The sequence below is a fragment of the Narcine bancroftii genome, chromosome 2, assembly GCF_036971445.1.
Source record: "Narcine bancroftii isolate sNarBan1 chromosome 2, sNarBan1.hap1, whole genome shotgun sequence".
Lineage (NCBI taxonomy): Eukaryota > Metazoa > Chordata > Chondrichthyes > Torpediniformes > Narcinidae > Narcine > Narcine bancroftii.
The window spans coordinates 87,381,246-87,407,198 of record NC_091470.1 but is presented as its reverse complement, the minus strand read 5'-3'; the positions used below and the strand labels follow the sequence as shown (position 1 = coordinate 87,407,198).

The following is a 25,953-nucleotide window of genomic DNA, read 5'->3' as shown; positions in this document are numbered from 1 at the left end:
TAAAAAGGCTCCTACCTCTTTATTACATCTAAAACATTGATCAGGGCAATTTTAACCAAGTCCATGTAATTTATGTGGCGTATAATATAATTGGTGTAAAATATTAAATTGTATCATTTGATATCTGACATTAATTGTGTTGGTTACACTTTCATAACATAGTTTTGACCATACTTCTTTGTGGACTTGTATATTTAAATCTCTTTCTCATCTCAATTTAGATTTGAATAGATTGTTTTTCCACAGTCCCTTGCAATTTTATATTCATTTTTGGAATAAATCTTTTAATAAATATATTAGTCATTAAATATTCAAATTGACTTTGTTCAGGTAATCTAAACTTCAATTCTAACTTTCTTTTTAAATAAGATTTAAGTTGATAATAAGAAAAAAATTGTATTATTTGGTATATTATATTTGTCTTTCAATTGGTCAAAAGTCAAAAAAACAGAACCCCAAAAAACAATGCTTTATCCTTTTCATTCCATAGTTATGCCAAATATCAAAAAATGAATTATTATCTGTAAAGGGAATTAAAGGATTTTGCTTTAATTACATTTTGGCTATTTGGTCATTCTTCATTCCTCTTTCTACAAGGATTCCATTCCATACTTTATGTATATGTTTCAAAATTGGTGTATCTAGTTTCCCATTCAACAATTCTTCATTCCATTTATACAAAATATGTTCTGAATTATTTTCTCCTATTTTACTCATTTCAATTTGTACTCATGCTGTCTTTTCATCAGACATTTAACAGGAAGACAAGATTCTAAGTTGAGCTGCTTTATAATAATGTTTTAAAATTAGGTATTCGTAGACACCCCCCCCCCCCCATCATATTTCCATGTTAATTTTTCCAATGCCATCCTAGGCATTTTGTCTCACCTAATAAATTTTCTTACATTTTTATTTAAATCTTGAAAAAGCATTGTACAGAAATTGATAATGATTGGAACAGGTATTGTATTCTAGGAAAAATATTCATCTTCACACAATTTATCCTTTCTATTAAAGAAATTGGTAAATCCTTCCATCTTATTAAATATTCTTTAATTGTCTTCAATAAAGGTATATAATTTAATTTAAATAAATTATTCAACTTTTTATCAATATTGATTCTTAAATATTTCACTGCCTCCTTCTGCCATTTAAATTTTATCATTTTCTTAATCTGAGTACAATCAGTCTCAATCATTGGCATCACTTCACTTTTATCAATATTTATTTTATAATCTGATATTAACCCATACTCTGCCTATCACATTAATTTTTTAATGAAATTTCAGGGTTTGTAAGATATAATATTAAATTATCTGCAAAAAGACTAATTTTATGTTCTTTATCTATCTTAAAGCCCTTAATCCTATTATCTAATCTTATCACCTCTGTTAAAGGTTCCATATCCAGTGCAAATTTTTTAAAAAAGGTGACAATGGACAAACTTGTCTAGCTGATCTTTCCAATAAGATATTTGGCTATTTATAACTACTTTACTTTAGCTTTTGGGTGATTTATGCAATGTCTTTATCCAATTAATAAAATTTGATGGAATTCCAAAGACCTTCAATACTTTAAATAAATAGTCCCATTCTAATATATCAAATGCTTTTTCTGCATCTAAAATCAAAGCTACCGATAGTATTTTTCTTTTTAGAGTTACATTTAATCAAGAAGCTGATCTTCTATTCTTGATGAAACCTGTTTGGTCCAAATTTATCAATTTAGGTAAACATTTAACTAACCTATTAGCTCGTAATTTAGACAAAATTTTGTAATCTGTATTCAATAATGATATTGGTCTATAAGAAGATGGATGCAAAGGATCCTTCCCTTTTTTTGGAATGACTATTATTAATATTGTTTTAAAAAGTTCCCCCTCATGTTCTCTCTAAACTTTTCCCCATTCACTGTTAACCCATGTCCTCAGTGGAAAAAGCCTATCTACATTTACTCTGTCTATCCCCCTCATAATTTTAAATACCTCGATCAAATCTCCCCTCATTCTTCTATGCTCCAGAGAATAAAATCATAACCTATTTAATCTTTCCCTGTAACTCAGTTCCTGAAGTTTGGCAACATCCTAGTAAATCTTTTTTTGCACTTTTTATACCTTATTAATATCTTTCCTGTAGTTAGGTGACCAAAACAGCACACAACACTCCAAATTTGGCCTCACTAATGTCTTATACAACTCCTGCACTCAATACTTTAATTTTTAAGGACAATATGCCAAAAGCTCTATATCTACCTGTGACTCCACTTGCAAGGAATTATGTAGCTGTATTCTCAGATCTCTCCGTTCTACCACACTCTTCAGTGCCCTACCATTTATGTGTATGTCCTTTTTTGGCTGGTCCTTCCAAAAGGCACCACCTCACACTTGTCTGCATTATATTCCATCTGCTATTTTTCAGTCTATTTTACCAGCTGGTCCAGGTCCTTCTGAAAGCTTTGAAAACCTTATTTGCTGTCCACAACATCTCCAATCAAAGTTTCATCTGAAAACTTGCTGATCCAATTTACCACAATCTCTGCAGGTCATGAAGCATCTGAAGGATGTAAAGGGTAGCCAGTGTTTCAGGCTTGAGTGTTTCATCAAGGTATGAGCAAAGAATGCAGGCATTTGAATAAAAAGATGGGTGGAGGAGTAGAGAGGAGGGAGGAAGGGGCAGTGATGCAGGCAAGAGGTTACAGATGAATACTGGTGGGAGGTTAGAAGAGAAAAAAGTGGAGGTTCTGGGGAAGAGGGTGACTCGGAATGGAAAAGGAAGGGAAGGGGATGGGGAGCTGAAGGAAAGAAGACTGAGGGATAGGGAACGAGAGGCGCTCAGTGGAGGGGGTTAATGGAAATTGAAGAAGTTGATGTCAATGGCATCTGTTTGCAGAGTGCGCAGATGGAATATTTTGTGTTGTTCCTCCAATTTGTGGATGGCCTCAGTTTGTTAGTGCACAAGACCATGGATATACATTTTGGTGTGGGGTTGGTGTGTGGAATTATAATGGTTGGCCACTAGAAGGCCCCTGTTATTCCACCAGGGAGAGCGAAAGCATTCAATGAAATGACCTCGCAGTCTACATCAGTCTTTCCGGTCGGCCATAATGGGAGCACTGAATGCAGTAGATGAACCCTGAAGTGGTGTTGATTCACTTGGAAGGACTATTTGGGGCCCCAAATGGTGGTGAGGGAGAAGGTGTGGGCGCAAGTTTAGCATTTCCTGAGGTCACAGGGGTAGGTACCAAGAAAGCAATTACTGGGAAGGGATGAATGAACAAGGGCATCCAGGAGAGAGTGGTCCCTGTGAAAAGAAGAGAGGGGAGGAGAGGGAAAGATGTGTCTAGTGATGGGATCATGTTGAAAGTGGTGATAATATGTTGGTTTTGTTGGTTATAAAACATTGGTCATTCTTTACTTCCTTTAGATGTTGCGTGTCCTACTGAGTGCCTCCAGCACTTATGTGTATTGCATTACAATCATGGCATCTGCAGACTTCCCTGCTTAAATAGTTTTTTTAATATTTTTTAAGATCCAGCTGATTTGGGTTTTCAAATGGAAATTTGTTAGAAAATTGCAATGCAATGGGGGAAGATTGGGAGGGGAAATGGGACTGAATGCTTTAATTTTCAGTAAAGAATCTGATCAACTTGCACAGCAAATACAGTATGTGCTAAGAGTGTCGATGAGAAATTTAATTTGCAGTCTCCCATTGCTACAAATCATTCTGTCCATCAAGGTATTGTTGAGTTCTGGGCATATAATGAATATTGGAACAGCAGACTTTGTGGCACATGGATCAGCTGATTTCCAATGGAAACACAGTAAGTTGTCTCCCTGAGCAATAATTCAAACATTTGCAGACCTTTCACTAATGCACCAAACCCATTTTGCCGTACCTAAGAAGCCTGATTGTTGACAGCGTTTAATATCTTTTGAGATCAAGAAAAAATTCCTGACATGAATAAATCTGACAAATTTATCAGATTTAAAGCCATTTATGTTGCAATTTTATAACTTGTTTCTGAATATTCTCAATTAAACTTACTTGTTTCAAAAAGAATTCCTTTGATCAACTCTGTTTTTTTAAACTTCAGAGGCCCTTGGTGAGGTCATCTTTGGCCTTGGGTGAAGTGCAGAAGACTGGGGTGGGGGTTGGGTGTGGCTAATGTGCCTTTATTTTAAAATGTGCCAATTTCTCCGCTCCTTGTAATTCAAGCCCACCAGATCCGGCAAAGTTCTCGAGCACTCTTTCAAATCAAACAATACCTTTCCTAAAGCTGGGTGATCAAAACTGAGTACTTCAAATGTTATCTCACCAATATTCTGTGCAGTTATAACAACACAAAAACTTCAGGTATAGGAGTGTGAGGCGGCCATCAAAGTGATCACGGCTGATTTGGCTGTGGGCTCACCTCCACTACCTTCCTTTTCTCCAATACCCTAATTTTCCCCATAATTCTCCTGTTGTGTAAAAATCTGTCTGTCTTAAATATTTTTAATCAGGCATCATCTACTGCTTCCTTGGACAGACGATTTCACAGATTCACCAAACTCTAGAGAAGCAGTTCCTCCTCATCTCGGTCTCAAATCTACTCCTCACATCTTGAGACTATGTCCTCGTCTCACCTGCCAGCGAAAACAACTTTACTGTCTCTTTCATAATTTTATGTTTCCTTTTTTTAAATTTTATTTTAAAATCCCCTCTCATTCTTTGCAAGTCCAATGAATATAGTCCTAGGTTACTTGATCTCTCCTCAAAGACTAACTCCCTCAGCTTCAGAATCAACATGGTGAACTGCCACCAAAAACAGTGCATCCTTGAGATCAAAACTGTGCGCTGCACTCTGGATATGGCCTCAACAGTTGCAGCAGAACCTGCCTGCTCTTAAATGCAATCCCTCAAGCAACGGAGGCCAACATTCCATTTGCCTTCTTGATTCCCAAGTGTCTCTGCCTAACAGCATGCTGCAATCTTGCACCATTTAGAATGACATCCTTGCTCCTGTACTCAATGACAACTGATGAAGATTCACACTTTCTTCACTATCCTGTCTACTGTGTCACCACTTTCATGGAACTGTATGCCCATGCGCCCAAGTCACTTGGATCTGCAACATTCTCCAGGGCCCAACCATTTTCACTGTCAGTAGATTATTTAACCTACCAAAGAGCTATGCCTCGCACTTGTCTGAGTCAAGTTCCATCTGCCATTCCATATGGCCCAATTTCCCGGTTCATCTCAAACCTTATCTTGGATAACCTTCTTCACTGCCTACCATGCAACAAATCTTGGTGCCATCGGGAAACTTCCCAGATATACAACTGGCATCAAAATGCAGATGAATAAAGTCAAACAGCTAATCTTAGCCCTATGCTATTTTAATTTCTATTCCTGTTTTTGCCCCATGGCTCATTTATTGATAACACATTATTCATTATTCAATTGTTCGGGATTTTACTATAAAACTCTGGTTCCTTCATCCTTTGATGCATTCAATTCACAGTCAACTAATTCTCAACTTTCTTTTGCCAATCGTCTTCAATCTGTATTCACTGTCATTGATTCATCTAGCTCCAGATAAGGTCGCTCTTATTTAGTCCATTAAAACACTTCATTATTTTTGATGAGCATGGATTCAATGAGCCAAACTGTGGTTTTTCTATGTCTTCAATCTTTTTGATTTAACATTCCTCTCAAACCCCTCTCTGCTAAGAGCATCCAGTTTCACCGATCCCTTAACTACCTCCAAATAATCTACTGAGCACAATTCTCCACTCAATCAATGAAAAGGTTCGCTTACAATGGAACTACAAATTGTTTTATTGAAGATGCTTTTGGTATTTAATGCAATAAAAGAACTATTTTTGCACCAAAGCAAACCAAGTGAAGTTGACTACATCCTCCCACCCATTTTCTGTCCAAGCACATAAGATCCAGATTTAAACATTATATTAAAAAACATCAATAATGAGTACTGAAAAATCATTCAAGCTTGTAAGTGAAATTCACATGGACTTGCTTGGGTTGAAATATTCATCACTTGTTTAGAATGTGAATTGCTTCAGAGATTAAAATAATTATCTACTCACAGGCAAATGATGATAAAATAAAAATCAAAAATTTGTATCAGATGAAGATTTTAGCCAGTGTTAAGCTTTGTGTCCAGTGATGGTAAAAGCTTAGATCCTTCACTCTTCTTTCAAGAATGAAATAACCTTTTTCAGTAGAGCATCCTTTGGAATGAGAGCTCTTTCTGACAAGATTCCTGGCCAAGGTCACAATGAAATGATCAATATAAGAAATAAACACATCCTGATGACAGAAGAGCTCTTAATCAATATTCATCATAAACTTGAGGAACAACAGATCGTGTTCCCCCGGACAGCCTCAAACCGAACAGCAAGAACAATCACCTCTCATTTTATGTTATCCCCCAGCACCATGTGATTCCACTGTTTCCATCTCCCCTTCACCTACTTCAGACATTTTTCTTTCCCTTTTTCTAATCGCTCCCTCTTCCGAAAGGCTTCTCCCTCTACTTGTCTCTCCATCTTTCACACCTACTGTCCTGTATTTCTGGGTCCCTCCCCCAGCTTCTTTCCACTTTTTTTCATATAATATTGCCCCTTTCCACCTAGTCTTGATTAACGGTCCAGACCTGAAACATTGACTGATTATTTCTACCCATTGATGTTGCCTGACATGCTGAGTTCCTCCCAACGATTCTTTCTCTGCTCCAGATTCCAGCATCTACACCTTTTGCATTTCTCTAATCAAAAATAGTTTAAGATATCAAGGATTTAATCAGGCAACTTCAGTTTTTATTTCCTGCACCATTAATTCCACTGTCAATAGACACTACCAAATTTATGGTTTAATTTAGGTTAATGATCATCATTATTCCATCAGTGAGTCACCAACTTAATCAGGGCTTTGAAAGACCAGCTAGGAGCACAAGAGTTAATTCTGTTAACAATTCTTAATTGTCTTTCAAAGTACCTTTATCATTCATTACATTTACTCACTGCCTATTAAGATTTCAGATTTATTTTCAGAGTACATACATGACATCACATACAACCCTGAGATTTCTTTTTCCTGTGGGCATGGCAGAATTACCAATTATTGGTAGTACAAAAAAATAAGATGTATACAGCTTAAACATGTAAACAATCGAAAGAACTGTAAACAGATAACGAATGTAAACAAACTGACTGTACAATGCAGAGAAAACAAAAGAAAATCAATAAAATGCACAAGTAAGAGTCCTTAAATGAATCTCTGATTGACTTTGTCTTTGAGGAGTTTGAAGGTGGAGGGGAAGCTGCTCCTAAACTTGGTGGTGCAAGTCTTTGGGATCTATACATCCTTCCTGATGGCAGCAGCGAGAACAGAGCATGTGCTGGTGGCATGAGTCTTTGATGATCGCTGCTGCCCTTGGATGACAGAAGCGTTCCCTGTAGATGCACTCGACAGTGGGGAGGGTTTTGCCTGTGATGTCCTAGGCTGTGTCCACTACCTTTTGGAGGACTTTACGCTCAGGGGTATAAGTATTCCCATACCAGACTATGATGCAGCCAGTCAGCACACTTTCTACCACAGTTCTGTAGAAATTTGCCAGGGTTTGTGGTGTCATACCAAACCTCCACAAAACTCCTGAAGAATTAAAGGTACTAACATGCTTTCTTCACGATGCCATTAGTGTGTTGGCTCCAGGAATGATCCTCCAAGGTAGTGACTCCCAAGAACTTAAATTTGCTCACCCTTTCTACCTCTGATCTCCCAATGATCACTGGATTGTACACCTTTGGCCTTCCTTTCCTGAAGTCAACAATCAGCTCCTTAGTTTTGGTGACATTGAGTGCAAGGTTGTTGTTGGTGTACCATTCAGCCAAGTTTTCATGTATGCTGATTCATCCCCTTCCATTATACAACCCTCTACCGTGGTATTGTCGGCAAATTTGTAGATGGTGTTATTGTCATACCAAGCCACACAGCATTGACAGTTCCACTGAGCCGAACATAAAGAAAGATAGAAGAGTCACTAAATTCTTGCACTTTTTCTTTTTACATCATCTCTCCTCAATTGATGTAATATATTTTCTCTGGCATTGTGTGTTACCATAAACCCAATAAAGAAAATACTAAAAAGAGAGTGCTTGCATGTTATTACTGTCATGAGATTGTGCTTTGGGAACCCCCACATGACAGATTCTTCCATAGATACACCACATATTTTTAAGAAGTCTTTTGCTTTCTCCTAATCATCAAATTGAACAACATGAAACAAGTACAATTCATCCAAAATGAAAATTTATTTTTCCTAAAATATTCTGACTGCCTGGGAATTGAGGTGTAACATCGACTGCAGTTCAGCCTTGAACACCACCAGTGGTGCTCAACAAGCACCAAACCTGGGCCTCTGCATCCCGCTCTGCAACTGGATTCTTGATTTCCTCATTGGAATACCACAGCCAGTATGAATGAGAAACACCGTCTCCTCCTCACAGCCAATCAACATAGGCGCACCTCAAGGATGCATGCTTAGCCCACTGCTCTCCTCACTCTACACCCATGACTGTGTGGCCAGGCACAATTCCAATGCTATCTACAAATTTGTCAATGACACCACGGTTTTCAGCAGAATCACCTACAGCAATGAGGAAGCGAACAGGAGGGAGAGTTGAATAATGTTACACCAACAACCTTCCACTCAATGCCAGCAAGCAGCTGATTGTGGATTTCTGGAGAAATCAGGAGAACATGATCCAGTCCTCCTCGAGGGGTCAGTAGTGGAGAGGGTCAAGAACTTCAAATTCCTGGTGTGAACATCTCTGAGGATCTGTCCTGGAGCCTCCATGTCAATGCAATCACAAAGTAAGTTCACCAGTGGCTATCTTTGTGAGCAGTTTGAGGAGATTCATTAAGTCACCATCAAAGGCCGTCGACCATCAAAGGGGATTTGGTGAGCCCGTCGACTCACCAGTGAGTGTTCCACCGGCCCGGGAAGTGTGGGGACATGTTGGTGATCAGCAGCAATGGTTGGGTGGTCTTGGTTATCAGTGGCAGCGTTGCAACCAGAATTCTTTTGGTGAGAAATAAACATTATTTTAATGTTTAAAAGGCTTTCCCTTATTGTTTATTGTTGTTTAAACATTGATGCAAGTGATTTGCTGTTGCTACCGGGCTATTTTAAAAAAATGTATTAGTTCCCTGAAAAAAAGTTTATCCGACATAGGCCCGGTCCCGACCATTTTGGATAATCAGAGTTATACTGTAGAAACTTTTGCTGAATCTCGAGTACCGATTCCACATTTGAACAGTGACTTGTCTGCATTTTTGATACTGAATTGAATTTTCCTGCCATCTCTCCTTCTTCCTGATAATGAATGCCTCTTCTAGTGTTGTTACCTGTTCATGACAATTCATTTGCCAAACCTTGCACTCTCTCTCAATTTCACACTTTTATGATAGAAGTTTAACTGGTGGAGTGGAACAGAGGGAGTTTAAACTTCAGTCAAACAATGCAACTGAATAAGGCCATGATAACATGAACATTGAATTCTCTTTCATTTTTTTAGAGCAGTGGTTCTCAACCTTCTCCTTTCCACTCACATTCCACTTTAAGTAATCCCTATGCCATTGGTGTTCTGTGATAAGTAAAGGATTTCTTAAGGCGGGATGTGAATGGGAAGGGAAAGTTGAGAATCACTGTTCTAGACCCAATTGTTACTGAAATATTTTGCTTGAGAAAAATTGTCATTGGCCCATTTCCTTTGGAGTTCTGAAACCGTGCACATAACGAGTCAATGAGGGACGATTAAAACAGTGGTTTTCAAACTTTTTCTTTCCTCCCACATACCACCTTAAGCAATCCCTTACTAATCACAGAGCATCTATAGCATAGGGAATACTTAAAGTGGGATGTGAGTGGAAAGAAAAAGGTTGAGAGCCACGGATTTAGAGAAACAGGATAGAAATAGAGGGGGGATTGGTGGGGGTTAGGAGGAGAGGTAGATGGTACAAACTCAGTGCATGATTTACCTCCTTGTATAGGTCTTTAAGGAGCTGGGAGAAAATGGTTTGAATAAACCCAGGCTTTTATTTACGTGTGCTTATAAATACCATTTGATTGAAGAGTGAAGAAAGAAAAACAATTTAAAACACGGGTAATCAAAAGTAAAAAGAAAAATAAGAGAATTACATTTACAGGTAAATTGTAAAGCTTGAAGGAGAGCAAGTTCAAGTTTACTTTTACATGTTCTAAGAACAGAATTGTTTGGCAAGTAGACCAGTGGATATCTCCTACATAGAAGTAAGACAGCACAAAAGAACGGAGTTTCAGAGAGATATCAGTTGGCTAGAAGTAATACCAACCTAATTATCACACTTTGAAGCTGATAAAGATGGGAAAGAAACTTTTTAAATCTTGTGGGGTGGGGCACATTCTCATACTGGTGAATCTTCTTCTTGACTAGAATGGGGGGTGGGGAGTGGGGTTTAGAGAGTGTGGTCATGATGGAATATGCTGGCTGCTTTCTCAAGGCAGCTGGAATTATAAATGGGATCAATGGAAGGGTAGGGTTGTGTGTGTGAGGTAGCCTGAGCCATATTCACAACCCTCTGCAGTTTCCTGCAGTCATGGGTGAAGCAGTTCCCGACCTATGCATGATGCACATTCACAGGATGCTTTTATCTTGTGAAGGTGCACTTGCAAAGTTGTTAAATGATGCAGGTGAAATGCCAAATATACTCATACTTCTGAGGACGTAGATGTGCCGATCCACTTTCACCACATTTGCACTGATGTGGATGGACCAGAAGTCACTGGAGATGTCTACATTGAGAAACTTAAAGCTGTCTATTCCCTCCACTTCTGTGCCCTCCTTTGGAATTCTGCATCCAATTCCTTGGGGGGAGGTTACTGATCTGTCATCAGTCTCTCTGCCATCCTTTTGCCCTTTAGCTCATCACTGGTGGAGATTGTGCTAACAACTGTGGTGTCCTCCACAGATTTATAGATGGAATTAGAGCTATGTTTGGTTATACAGTTGTGTGTAGAGTGAGTAGAGAAGGGGACTTAGTACACAGCATTGTGGAGCACTGATGTTGAGGATGGTCATGAAGGGGGTGCTGTCACCAATCCTCAGTGGTTGTGGCCTGTGGTACAAGAAGTTACAGATTGAACTGCAGACAGGGTTGTTGAGACCAAGGGGACTGAGTTTGTGGATGATTTAGCTCTGTACTATTGTCTTAAAGGTGGAATTATAGTTATTGAATACTTGTCTGACATAAGTTTCCATGTTGTCTTGGTGTTCCAAGGCTGAATGTAGGGCCAGGAAGATGGTGGCTGCTGTGGACCTGTTTCAGCAGAATGCAAACTGAAGAGAAGTGTACCACCAGCTGTTTGAAGCAATTATTGTCTGTATGGAGTTCATTAAAAGGAATGCACTGTTGTTTATTCCTCAATCCAGCTATGCTTTGCAGCCTGTGCCAGCATGCACACATTGCCATGGGTGCCCGGTGTCAATGAGGTTCGTGTGGTTCAGTTCTGATGGCCCTGAGTAGGTGGTACCTGCCTATTTTGTACAGGGCTAGATCGCCTGACGAGTAGTGGGAAGACCTCACCGATCAGCCACATTTCCTGTTAGGAAACACATAGATTGACAACAGTAGCTTCCCGCACACTTCCTGCTCTAGTCAGCAATGACAGTGAGTATTCACTAATGTTTGTTGCTGATTCAGAGTACAGACAAAGCACGGGCATGGGGTGGAACACCAGGCATCTTTTATGGTCCTGTAGCAGTGGTTCAAGGGAATTGGGGCCTTTGATGGGACAGGTGATGATGTATAGCAGTGGTTCGAGGGTGTTGGGCCCTTTGATGGGACAGTTGATGATGTGTAGCAGTGGTTCGAGGGTGTTGGGGCCTTTGATGGGACAGTTGATGATGTGTAGCAGTGGACGACGGTATTGGGCCCTTTGATGGGACAGTTGATGATGTGTAGCAGTGGTCGAGGGTGTTGGGCCCTTTGATGGGACAGTTGATGATGTGTAGCAGTGGTTCGAGGGTGTTGGGCCCTTTGATGGGACAGCTGATGATGTGTAGCAGTGGTTCGAGGGTGTTGAGGCCTTTGATGGGACAGTTCATGATGTGTAGCAATGGTTCGAGGGTGTTGGAGCCTTTGATGGGACAGTTGATGATGTGTAGCAGTGGTCGAGGGTGTTGGGCCCTTTGATGGGACAGTTGATGATGTGTAGCAGTGGTCGAGGGTGTTGGGGCCTTTGATGGGACAGTTGATGATGTGTAGCAGTGGTCGAGGGTGTTGGGCCCTTTGATGGGACAGTTGATGATGTGTAGCAGTGGTTCGAGGGTGTTGGGCCCTTTGATGGGACAGTTGATGATGTGTAGCAGTGGTCAAGGGTGTTGGGCCCTTTGATGGGACAGTTGATGATGTGTAGCAGTGGTTCGAGGGTGTTGGGGCCTTTGATGGGACAGTTGATGATGTGTAGCAGTGATCGAGGGTGTTGGGCCCTTTGATGGGACAGTTGATGATGTGTAGCAGTGGTTCGAGGGTGTTGGGGCCTTTGATGGGACAGTTGACAATGTGTAAGTGGTTCGAGGGTGTTGGGCCATTTGATGGGACAGTTGATGATGTGTAGCAGTGGTTCGATGGTGTTGGGCCCTTTGATGGGACAGTTGATGATGTGTAGCAGTGGTTCGAGGGTGTTGGGGCCTTTGATGGGACAGTTGATGATATGTAGCAGTGGTTCGAGGGTGATGCGGCCTTTGATGGGACAGTTGATGATGTGTAGCAGTGGTCGAGGGTGTTGGGCCCTTTGATGGGACAGTTGATGATGTGTATCAGTGGTCTAGGGTGTTGGGCCCTTTGATGGGACAGTTGATGATGTGTAGCAGTGGTTCGAGGGTGTTGGGGCCTTTGATGGGACAGTTGATGATGTGTAGCAGTGGTCGAGGGTGTTGGGCCCTTTGATGGGACAGTTGATGATGTGTAGCAATGATTTGAGGGTGTTGGGGCCTTTGGTGGGACAGTTGATGATGTGTAGCAGTGGTTCGAGGGTGTTGGGACCTTTGATGGGCCAGTTGATGATGTGTAGCAAAGGTTTGAGGGTGTTGGGGCCTTTGATGGGACAGTTGATGATATGTAGCAGTGGTCGAGGGTGTTGGGCCCTTTGATGGGACAGTTGATGATGTGTAGCAGTGGTCGACGGTGTTGGGCCCTTTGATGGGACAGTTGATGATGTGTAGCAGTGGTTCGAGGGTGTTGGGCCCTTTGATGGGACAGTTGATGATGTGTATCAGTGGTCTAGGGTGTTGGGCCCTTTGATGGGACAGTTGATGATGTGTAGCAGTGGTTCGAGGGTGTTGGGGCCTTTGATGGGACAGTTGATGATGTGTAGCAATGGTTCGAGGGTGTTGGGGCCTTTGATGGGACAGTTGATGATGTGTAGCAGTGGTCGAGGGTGTTGGGCCCTTTGATGGGACAGTTGATGATGTGTAGCAATGATTCGAGGGTGTTGGGGCCTTTGGTGGGACAGTTGATGATGTGTAGCAGTGGTTCGAGGGTGTTGGGACCTTTGATGGGCCAGTTGATGATGTGTAGCAAAGGTTTGAGGGTGTTGGGGCCTTTGATGGGACAGTTGATGATATGTAGCAGTGGTCGAGGGTGTTGGGCCCTTTGATGGGACAGTTGATGATGTGTAGCAGTGGTCGACGGTGTTGGGCCCTTTGATGGGACAGTTGATGATGTGTAGCAGTGGTTCGAGGGTGTTGGGGCCTTTGATGGGACAGTTGATGATGTGTAGCAGTGGTCAAGGGTGTTGGGCCCTTTGATGGGACAGTTGATGATGTGTAGCAGTGGTTCGAGGGTGTTGGGGCCTTTGATGGGACAGTTGATGATGTGTAGCAGTGGTCGAGGGTGTTGGGCCCTTTGATGGGACAGTTGATGATGTGTAGCAGTGGTTCGAGGGTGTTGGGGCCTTTGATGGGACAGTTGATGATGTGTAAGTGGTTCGAGGGTGTTGGGCCCTTTGATGGGACAATTGATGATGTGTAGCAGTGGTTCGATGGTGTTGGGCCCTTTGATGGGACAGTTGATGATGTGTAGCAGTGGTTCGAGGGTGTTGGGGCCTTTGATGGGACAGTTGATGATGTGTAGCAGTGGTTCGAGGGTGTTTAAAATAACAGAAAACAATATACCAAAGAATCCAGAGATCTTTCTCCTAAGTAACATAAAAAATAAAGAATTTGGAATTGACTTGGAAGATGCACAAAAAAGATTTGTTAAGATAGCCCTAGCCGTAGCAAAAAAATGTATTATGTTAACCTGGAAATTGGAAGATAATTTGAAAATACAACAATGGTATATAGAAATGAATAAATGTATTCCATTAGAAAAAATAACATATAGTTTAAGAAATAATATTGAAATATTCGAACATGTATGGGAGCCTTACATTAAATACAATAGCGAAAACCTACCGGGAACAAACATTACCTAAGTTGATGGAAGGAGAAGAAAAGAAAAGAATGGACTCAGTAGAATTTCTGGTGTATTTTTGTTGAATGACAACATTGTCTGACTGACTTAATGCAACCTAGATTGTATACCTAAAATGGATGAGAGGGGGGGGTAGGGGGGGGTGGGGGGGGTGGCTTGGGAGGAGGGTGGGGGGGGGGAGAAAAAGTCACTGTATATGTGTGAAAATGAAAAAGTGTATATCATGGCTAACGTGTTTTATGGTGTGAAAAATAAAAAATTTAAAGAAAAAAAAAAGAGGGTGTTGGGGCCTTTGATGGGACAGTTGATGATGTGTAGCAGTGGTCAAGGATGTTGGGCCCTTTGATGGGACAGTTGATGATGTGTAGCAGTGGTCAAGGGTGTTGGGCCCTTTGATGGGACAGTTGATGATGTGTAGCAGTGGTTCGAGGGTGTTGGGGCCTTTGATGGGACAGTTGATGATGTGTAGCAATGGTTCGAGGGTGTTGGGGCCTTTGATGGGACAGTTGATGATGTGTAGCAGTGGTTCGAGGGTGTTGGGGCCTTTGATGGGACAGTTGATGATGTGTAGCAGTGGTCGAGGGTGTTGGGCCCTTTGATGGGACAGTTGATGATGTGTAGCAGTGGTTCGAGGGTGTTGGGGCCTTTGTTGGAACAGGTGATGATGTGTAGTGGCAGTCGAGAGTTTTGGAGCCTTTGATGGAACAGGTGACGATATTTAGCAGTGATTCGAGGGTGTTGGGCCTCTGGTGGGACAGGTGATGATGTGTAGCAATGGTTCGAGGGATCTGGGGCATTTGATGCGACAGATGATGATGTTTAGCGGTGGTTCGAAGGTGTTGGGGGATTTGGTGAGACAGGTGATGATGTGTAGCAGTGGGGTCGAGGGTGTTGGGGCTTTTGATCGGACATGTGATGAAGTGTAGCAATGGTTCGAGGGTGTAGGGGCCTTTGATAGGACATGTAATGATGTTTAGCAGTGGTTCAAGGGTTTTGGGCCTCTGGTGAGACAGGTAATGATGTGTAGCAGTGGTTCGAGGGTGTGGGGCTCGGGTGAGACAGGTGATGATGTGTAGCACTGGTCAAGGGTGTTGGGGCTCTGGTGAGATAGGTGATGATAGAATTCTGATATTTTACTCAAGGGTGATGTGATTGAGGCCTCTGGCTTTGATGAACAAGGCTTTGGGATGTATCATTTAATGTCTGTTGGTCAAGGGGAATACTTCACCCAGCATTGGTTTTGTGTTTATCTGGGGTGAAATGTGACTGCTGTCAGTATTGCTCATGCAAATTTCCATGGAAGGTCTTAGAGACAGCTCTTCACGGTTGGATATTCCAAGTCTAGGGTGCAGGAGCTCACCAGGATAGCTACATCTGAGCACCATGCTATGTTGATGAGGAAACAGACACTGTGGCCTTTTGTTTTTCTGAGGAGTTTGAGCAGTCCATCCTTGCAGTCAGGACTGCAAGGGGTGACCAATTTCTCTGTAGAGTAGAAGCACATGGCAGCTATTAAGAATCCAAAAGTATTTACTTAAATCTCAGGAGTTCCAGTGGGTGGCAGACCTTTGTCCGATATTTGACTGTGTCACAGAGGGAGGTGTAGAGATAAGGGATAGTGACTCAATGTGAGGTAGCAAGCAAAAAGGACCATAAAATGGCAAGTAAGTTGGGAAGGGGTTGGGTGCAAAAACCTGATTCAAACTGCAACACTTGAAAATGGTGAATCAGAAATAAGAGTGGTAAAGGCATGCTTTTTGTTTCAAATGCCCTCAAAAGAAATGAGAAATTGGTGGCTGGGCAAAAAAGAAAATTTTAGCAATGGTTAGTTATTCATTCTTTTTTTTCGGCAAAGTCAATATTTATTGCCCTTCTCTTATTGCTCGAGGAAATGGTGTCAGCTCCCTCCTTGAACTAGTACAGCTCCTGGATTTAGATTTCCTCATCAGGAATGGCATGCAACTTGAAGAGGAACACGTTGGTGGGGGTTCCTGCACACACATTATCCTTGTCCTCCTTGGAAATAGAAGGTGTAAATTTGGGAGGTGCTATTGGAGCAAGCTTGGTGAGTAACTAAAGTGCCTTTTGCAGATGGCAGATGCTGCAAGAGCAGTGACACAAGTAAGTGCTAACCTACTTTGCCTTCGTCTTGGATTATGGCAAACTTCTTGAGCATTTCAGGAGTTGCCTATACTTCATCTGACTTGTGCTTTGGGGATGGCGTGAAGGCTTTTGGTGTCAGCAGGTGAGTCATACTGCAGGACGTCTGTCCTCTAATCTACTCTTCTAGCCACAGTATTTGAATGGCTGGTCCAGTTGAATTTTAGTCAATAATGATCCCTGTAGGATGTCGATGGGCGTGGGACATGCTGCCGATCATTAGAGAGTTAATTGTCAATACTTCTATGGCACAAATGCTACTAGCTACTTTAGAGGTTTGGAGCTAAGTGGACCTGGTGAAATGCAAACTGAGTGAGTTTGCATTTGTGAATAATCGCCATTTGACAATTATTATATGAAAGCTTGCTGAATTGGATTTGTCCAGATTTTTTCTGGGCAGGACACACCTGGGCAATGTTCTATATTGGTGGGGAAGTACCTACGGTATGTTGCATATGTTGGAATAGTGTGGTCAGAGGTGCGCCTAGCATTACGCAGTATCTCTGGGAAATAGGCCTAGCCCTACATTTGCAGCCATTAGTTGATTTTATGCAAAGTGAATCAAATGAGCTGAGAGCTGGCTTCTGGCACAATATAATTACAAGTGCTCCAGTCTCGTTTTTGCCACTCACATGCTGCATCCCACCATCATTGCAAATGGGCATGCTTTTGAGTCTCCTCCTCCCAGAAAATGTTTGATTGTATGATAAAAGCAACGAACAACAGTGTCTAGAATTTAATCCTTGGTTGGTAGTGCTAAGCTTGTGAATGTTTCACAGCAGCCCCATTCATTCCGCCTGGAAAATTTAGATTGCAGACACTATTATGCATCATATCGAATGTTGCCAGTGATGGGAATTCTATAATTACAAGAGCCCAGATAGGGTTTCTCATACAATATTTACATAGTCATCTTGCATTGTCTGACACAGTAGCATTGAAAAACTGCTTAGAATATTGAACAAAAGCTATTTTATACAAAATAATGACTTCGTTTGTTGTAAAACTTACAGTTCTCGTCATACCAAAGAGATCCCCTACAAAACAATTAGCCAACAAAAAGCTGCTGGGGAAACTCAGCAGGTCTGGCTGCATCTATGGGTAGAAATGGTCATTTTCTCAGCTTGGGATCTTTTATTGAGATTAAATTAAAAAGGGAGTGATATTATGTATGTGAAGGAGGAAAAGAAGCTAGGGAGAGGCCAAAGGTTCATGGGGCATTGGGCAGAAAGTGGGAGAGGTGGAGAGCCAGGAAGAGGGAGAGAACATTGGAGGGAAGGGGAGTGGGATTAGGGGAAAATTCGAGAGAATAGGTAGAGATGGAAACAATGGAAGCAGATAGAGATAGGGGTTAGCTAAAATCAGATAAATCAATGTTCAAGCCATTGGGTTTAAGACTTTCCAGGAGAATTATGATGTGCTGTTCCTCAAGTTTATGTTTGGCCTCCCCTTGAAAATTAATGAGACTGAGGACAGATCTGTCACTGTCAGAATGGTGGGGGGAGTTAAAATGGTTGGCTACAGGAAGACCATAAAACCACAAGACAAAGGAGCAGAAATGGGTTATTCAGCCCATCAAGTCTGCCCTTCCATTTAATCATGAATTGATCCATTTTCCTACTCAGCTCTACTGTCCGGCCTTCTCCCCATAACCTTTAATGCCCTGGCTAATCAAGAACCTATCAACCTCAGCCTTATATACATACAATGACCTGGCCTCTACAACCACCTGTGGCAACAAATTCCACACATTTACCACGACTGGCTGAATAAATTCCTGTTCATCTAAGTGGAAGCCCTTCTACCCTGAAGTTGTGCCCTGTCCCAGACTCTCCCATCATGGGAAATAACCTGTCTACATCTACTCTGTCCACACCTTTCAACATTCAAAATGTTTCATTGAGATCTCTCCTCATTCTCCTAAATTCCAACAAGTATTGGCTAAGAGCGATCAAACGCTTTTCATATGACAACCCTTTTATTCCTGGAACTACTCTTGTGAACATCTTCTGAAATCACTCCAACATCAGCACACCTTTTCTTAAATAAACTGCTCACAATACTCCAAGTGAGGTCTCACCAGTGCCTTATACACTCTCAACATCACATCCATGCTCTTATATTCTATTCCTCTTGAAATGAATGCCAGCACTGTATTTGCCTACTTCACCACACACTCAACATGAAAGTTTATCTTCAGGCTATCCTGCATGAGGACTCCCAGGTCATGGATATTTTCAATTTTCTCCCTATTTAAAATAAAGGTCTGCCAGTTTATTTTTTCTACCAAAGTGCATGACTGTGCACTTTCTAACATTCTATTTCATTTGCCACTTCTCTGCAATTCCCCTCATCAACTTACATCTTTCTGCAGCCTCCCTGCTTCCTCAACACTATGTGCTCCTCCACCTACCTCTGTTCATCTGCTAAGTTTTCACACACACACACACACACACACACACACACACACACACACACACACACACACACACACACACACACACACACACACACACACACACACACAGTGGAGGAGACCACACAGGTGGACACCACATCGAATGCATGAGACTATGTAGGACGACGTGCAGATAAAGTTCTGCCTCAAATGGATGGTCTGGTGGTGGCTGTGGATGGAGGTGAGCGGGGAGAAGTCAGGACAATTTTTACATTTGCTGCAGCTACAGAATAAAATGCCTAAGGAGATGGAAAGCTGGGTGAGGAGGAAAGGGGAGTCCATTAAATCTTGGCAAGACTCACCCATGTGCAAAGCGAGTGGGGGTGGGGGTGGGGTGGAAGGGAAGATGTGGCTGATAGTGGCATCATGCTGAACTTGGTGCAAGTGTCAAAGGAAGCTGGTGGGGTTGAAAGTGAGGACCAAAAGGACTGTGTCCTTGTTCTGATCACTCACTTTTTATTTTAGTCTCGAAAAAGGGTCACAATTCAAAATGATGATTGACCATTTCTACTCATGGATGCCGCCTGACCCTCTAAGCTCCTTCAGCAGCAACTCATTCCCTGATCCAGGTTGAGGCAAAGCAGTTTCTGTTTTTCCCTACAAAACACTGCTGACCATATTATTAAAATATTTTTAAATCTCATTCCTGGAGACTTGTGGGGTAGGCTGCCTCAGATCTCCAGCGATCTGGATTTGATCCTCAGAGGGTGCAGCTGTGAGGAATTTGCACATTCTCCCTGTGACCCCATTTGGTTTCCCACTGCTGCTTGGTTTCATCCCATATTTCAAAGACACGTGGCTGTTATTTTCATTACCGTTACTGTGAAAGGATTGGGGTTGGGGGAGGGGGGGGGGGCGGCAGGGTGAGCATGTGAGAGAGGCTCAGAAAATATGTGGGAGGAAAGGGACTGATGGAAATGCTGAGCTGGTTTGACTTGATGGGATAAATGGCCTCGTGCTCAGGAAGTACAATATAAGTGATCATGCATTTTCCCACATGGTTGGATTAAGCTCATTTACGTTGCACCAATACCTTTGCCATTGGTCTCCTGCTGATGCCGGATCTATTAATAAATGGCATAAACCACATCTGTTTTTCTTCATCAATGCTTTGTTGCTTCCATAAAGAAGTCAACATAATCTCCCCCCATAATATTAGCTTTGATGAAGTGGTCATATTGGAAGATTAATAAATAAAGTAAAAAGTATCACATTAGGAATGAGTGTCACTATTCCAGCAAGTATTTACACTGGCACACTTGTTTGGAGGAACTCACCTCTGGAGTTACATCTCTTGGGGCAAAGCCAGTTCCCCCAGTGGTTAAAATAAGATTCAATTCCTTATCATCGCACCATTCTATGAGAGTTTCCTGGAAAAGAACAAAATAAATATTAATAGGTTTTTTCTACATGAAGAAGGAAAAGAAATATACCATGATAAAACATTTATCGGAACACGTGCAGGTTTACTCAGAATCTGAGAGTGGACAACAATTCATTTCAATGTTTACCCAATGCAAGAAAGCAAGTTTTGTTTGTATCAGCTGATGAGAAACATGCTCAGGATCTCAATGGGTTGGCAACATGCACCTTCATTCTGGATTTCTCCAGGAGGGAAAAAAAATCCTCTTACTATTTACCTTGTTAAACCCTCTAAAATCTTATACATTTCATGAAAATTATATTTCAAAAATAGCAGTATGTCCATGATTAGCTGAGGAACTTCTTTCTGTTTGGTATCATTCTTTGGCTCTACAAATCCCACTTTTATTAAGAGTATTCTTTTTAAAAAATTTTTAAATTTTTTATACTCTGAACCATATCAACCAAAATATGTACAAACATTTCTCATTAAATTTACACAGTGGTCTTTTCTCCCCATGTTTTTCCCCTTTCACTCTCTCCCCTCTACCCACCCCCCTCCAAAACCCATAAATATTCAACATTTACAATACAATAAAACCATAAAACAATACCTTTACACAAAGGAAAATAAACAAGAAAAATGCGTCATCCATTTATTACACACTGAATCTAGTCATTTTGTCTTCTTATCATTTTCATTCTCATTTTAGGGGATGGAGGTCATAGGCAAGCCCTCTCTGTTCTGTTCCATGTACAGTTCCCAAATTTGTTTAAACATTGTGACTTTATTTTTAAAGTTATGTTATTTTTTTCCAATGGAATACATTTATTCATTTCCATGTACCATTGCTGTATACTCATGCTCTCTTCCATTTTCCAAGTTTACATTGCACATTTTTTTGCAATCATTAAGGCTATCATAATGAATTTTTTTTGCACTTTATCCACTTTGAGGCCTAAATCTCTATTTCTTATGTTTCTTAAAATAAATATCTGTTTTTTTTGGTATGTTATTGTTTTTGTAATTTTATTTAGTATCTGATTTAGTTCTTCCCAAAATGTATTTACTTTCATACATGCCCAAGTTGTAGGTAGTGTTGTTCTCATTTCCTTCTTACAGCGAAAACATCTATCCGATAATATTGAATTCCATTTTTTTAATTTTTGAGGAGTCATATATATCCTGTGTAACCAATTATACTCTATCATACGTAACCTTGTGTTTATTGTATTCTTCATAGCTCCAGAACATAACATTTTCCCATACTTCATTTTTTATCTTTATGTTTAGATCCTTTTCCCACTTCTGCTTAGGTTTATAGTTTATTTCATTTTCCTTATCTTGCAGCTTAATGTACATGTTGGTTATAAATCTTTTAATTATCATTGTGTCTGTAATCACGTATTCAAAGCTGCTTCCTTCAGGTAATCTCAAGCTGTTTCCCAATTTATCCGTTAAATAAGATTTCAATTGATGATATGCAAACATTGTACCATGAGTTATTCCATATTTGTACTTCAATTGTTCAAATATTAATAAATGATTTCCCAAAAAACAATTTTCTATTATTTTGATTCCTTTTCTCTCCCATTCTCTGAAGGAAAGTTTATCTATTGTAAAAGGGATTAGTGGATTTTGCGTCAAAGTAATTTTGGTATTTGATAATTTTTTTTTTCCTTTCTAAGTGGATCTTCATCCATGTATTAAGTAAATGATGCAGTACTGGTGAGTTTTTATATTGCACCAGCTTTTCATCCCACTTATAAAGTATATGTTCCGGTACCTTCTCCCCTGTTTTATCTAGTTCTATCTTAGTACAGTCTGGTTTTTCCCTTGTCTGATAAAAATCTGATAAATATTTTAATGGTGCAGCTCTATAATACTTTCTAAAATTCTAAAACCACCTTGATTATACCTCTCTGCTAATTTATCTAACGCTACCCTTGGATTCCTCCCTTTCCACAAGAATTTCTTTATTATTCTCTAGTTCCTTAAAGAATTTTTCTGTTAAAGGAAATGGTAACGTTTGAATTAAGTATTGTATCCTTGGGAACAAGTTCATTTTAATGCAATTTACCCTCCCTATCAATGTTAGCGGTAATTCTTTCCAATGTTTTAAGTCTTCCTGCAATTTCTTTATTAGTGGCAAGTGGCTTGCTATTATCTAACCTGATCCCTAGGTATCAGATGGCCTGTGCTTGCCATTTAAATGGTGATTCTTTTTAAAATTCTGTATAGTCTGCATTACTCACTGGCATTACTTCACTTTTATTTGCGTTGATCTTGTACCTCGATATTTCTCCATATTCCTTCAATTTCTTATGTAATTCCTTTACTGATACCTCTGGTTCTGTTAGGTATACTATGATGTCATCTGCAAATGAGTTGATTTTATACTCCTTCTCCTTTATTTTTATCCCTTTTATTTTATTTCCTATTCTTATCAATTCTGCCAAAGGTTCTATTGCTAAGGCGAACAATGAGGGGGATAATGGACATTAAAGTTGACCTCCTTAATTTAAAGTGACTCGATACATATCCATTTACTGTTACTTTCGCCAATGGTCCATTATACAATGCTTTAATCCAATTTATATATTTTTCTGGTAGACTGAACTTCTGTAATACTTCAAATAAGTAATTCCACTCGACTCTGTCAAAGGCTTTTTCTGCATCTAGAGCAACAGCCACTGTTGGTTTCTTATGTCCTTGAACTGCGTGGATTAGATTAATAAGTTTGCAGACATTGTCCGCTGTTTGTCTTTTCTTAATAAATCCAGTTAGATCTTGTTTTACTATTTTTGGTACACAATCTACCAATCTGTTTGCAAATAATTTCACTATTATCTTATAGTCTGAGTTAAGTGGAGATATTGGTCTATATGATGCTGGTGTTAATGGATCCTTCCCCGTCTTTGGTATTACTGTAATTATTGCTGTCTTACATGAATCTAGCAAGTTTTGTGTTTCTTCTATCTGGTTCATTACTTCCAGGAGAGGAGGAATTAATAATTCTTTAAATGTTTTATAGAATTCTATTGGAAATCCATCCTCCCCTGGTGTCTTATTGTTCAGCAGCTTTTTTAATATATCCTGTATTTCCTCTATTTCAAATGGTTTTATTAGTTTGTTTTGTTCCTCTTCTTGCAATTTCAGCAATTCAATTTTAGCTAAAAATTCCTCTATTTTGTCATCTTTCCCCTCGTTCTCAGTTTGATACAATTGTTCATAAAATTCCTTTAAATTTTCATTAATCTCTGTTGGATTATATGTAATTTGTTTGTCCTTTTTCCTTGATGCCAGTATTGTTCTTTTAGCTTGCTCTGTTTTAAGTTGCCAGGCTAATATTTTATGTTTTTCTCCAATTTTGTAATATTTTTGCTTTGTTTTCATTATGTTTCTCTCCATCTTGTATGTTTGTAATATTTCGTATTTAATTTTTTTGTCCGCCAATTCTCTCCTTTTCATTACATCATCCCTTTTTACTAATTCCTTTTCTGTACTTACTATCTCTCTTTCCAACTGCACAATATCCCAATTGTAATCCTTTTTCATCTTAGTCACATAACTTATTATCTGCCCTCTAAAGAAGGCTTTCATTGCGTCACATAAGATAAATTTGTCTTTCACTGATCCTGTGTTTATTTCAAAATATGTTTTAATTTGGCGTTCAATAAACTCCCTAAATTCCTGTCTTTTAAGTAGCATGGAGTTTAACCTCCATCTATATGTTCGTGGTGGGATGTCCTCCAGTTCTATTGCTAATAATAGGGGTGAATGATCTGATAGTAGTCTAGCTTTATACTTAGTTTTCCTGATTCTCCCTTGAATATGGGTCGTCAACAAAAACATATCAATCCTTGAGTATGTTTTGTGCCTACTCGAATAATATGAAAATTCCTTCTCTCTTGGCTATTGCCTCCTCCATATATCCATAAGTTTCATTTCCTGCATTGATTTAATCATAAATTTGGCTACTTTATTCTTTTTACTTGTCTTTTGTCCAGTTTTATCCAACATTGGGTCCAAATTAAGGTTAAAATCCCCTCCTATCAATATATTTCTTTGTGTGTCTGCAATCTTCAAAAAAATATCCTGCATAAACTTTTGATCCTCCTTGTTAGGCACATATATATTGAGCAAATTCCAAAATTCTGAGTATATCTGACACTTAATTATTGGATACCTCCCTGCCGGATCTATTAATTCCTTCTCTATTTTGATTGGTACATTTTTTGTTAACTAGTATGGGTACACCTCTAGCTTTTGAATTATAGGATGCTGCCGTTACATGTCCTACCCAGTCTCTCTTTAGTTTGTTATGTTCCACTTCAGTTAGTTGCATTTCCTGCACAAATGCTATATCTATTTTTTCCTTCAATAAATTTAGTAGCCTCTTCCTTTTAATTTGGTTATGTATTGCATTAATGTTTATAGTCATATAGTTCAACATGGCCATCTTATATCTTGCATACACCTCTTTTCCACCTCTTTGCCACCTCCATCCCCCTTTTCCCCATTTTCATCTCTTAGTTTTCTCTTATTACACTTAATGTACGATAACACATTTAAAACATAAAGCATCCCCACAGTTACCACATCCACTAATACCTTGACTCCAAAACTCCCCCCCCCTCTCTGAGTTGCCCCATATCCCTTGCCAGGCAGCCACAACTCCCCTTTTCATTTGGATTGCGATCTTGTTCACAGCATCAACTGATGTTGCAGATGTTCCCCCTCCACCCAACACTCTCCAGAAAACACTTTTGTTTTTAAAAACACATATAACAAAGTTCTCTCTCTTTCCCCACCCCCTTAATCCCTTCCTTTCCTTCTCTTTTCCCTCTTTAGTTCTTTACATATACATTGTTTTTACATCTTTATCGCTTTTTATCGCTGTTCTTCATTCTTGTTACATCTCTTCATCTCTTCTGTCCTGCAAACATTCTGCAAATTCTTGCGCTTTCTCTGGATCCGAGACCAGTCTGTTTTGCTCCCCAAGTATAAATTTTTTAAGCACAACTGGATGTTTTAATATGAATTTGTAACCTTTTTTCCATAAAATCGATTTCACTGTATTAAACTCCTTCCTCCTCTTTAAGAGTTCAAAACTCATGTCTGGGTAAAAAAAAAATATTTTTTGACCCTTGTATTCCAATAAGTTATCTTCTCTAACTTTATTCCTTGCCAGTTCCAGTATATTTTCTCTTATCGTGTATCTCAAAAATTTTACTAAGATGGATCTTGGTTTTTGATGTGCCTGTGGTTTCAGAGCTACTGCTCTGTGTGCCCTTTCTATTTTCATTTCTTCCTGCATTTCTGTCATTCCTAGGACCTTCGGGATCCATCCTTTTATAAATTCCTTCATGTCTGTGGCTTCTTCACCCTCCTTCAGACCCACTGTTTTTATGTTGTTTCACCTACTATAATTTTGCAACAAATCAATTTTC

General features: G+C 40.0%; 1 protein-coding gene across 9 annotated transcripts in view; it reads right to left on the bottom strand.

The window, feature by feature from the left end:
• LOC138753865 (gephyrin) overlaps positions 1-25,953 on the bottom strand; it is a 549,882-nt gene that overhangs the window by 220,289 nt on the left and 303,640 nt on the right. For all 9 annotated transcript variants that reach the window (XM_069917383.1, XM_069917389.1, XM_069917386.1 and 6 more), the window contains exon 4: positions 20,415-20,507. In XM_069917383.1, the coding sequence (XP_069773484.1) occupies positions 20,415-20,507 (93 nt within the window). The remainder of the gene's footprint in view (positions 1-20,414; positions 20,508-25,953) is intronic.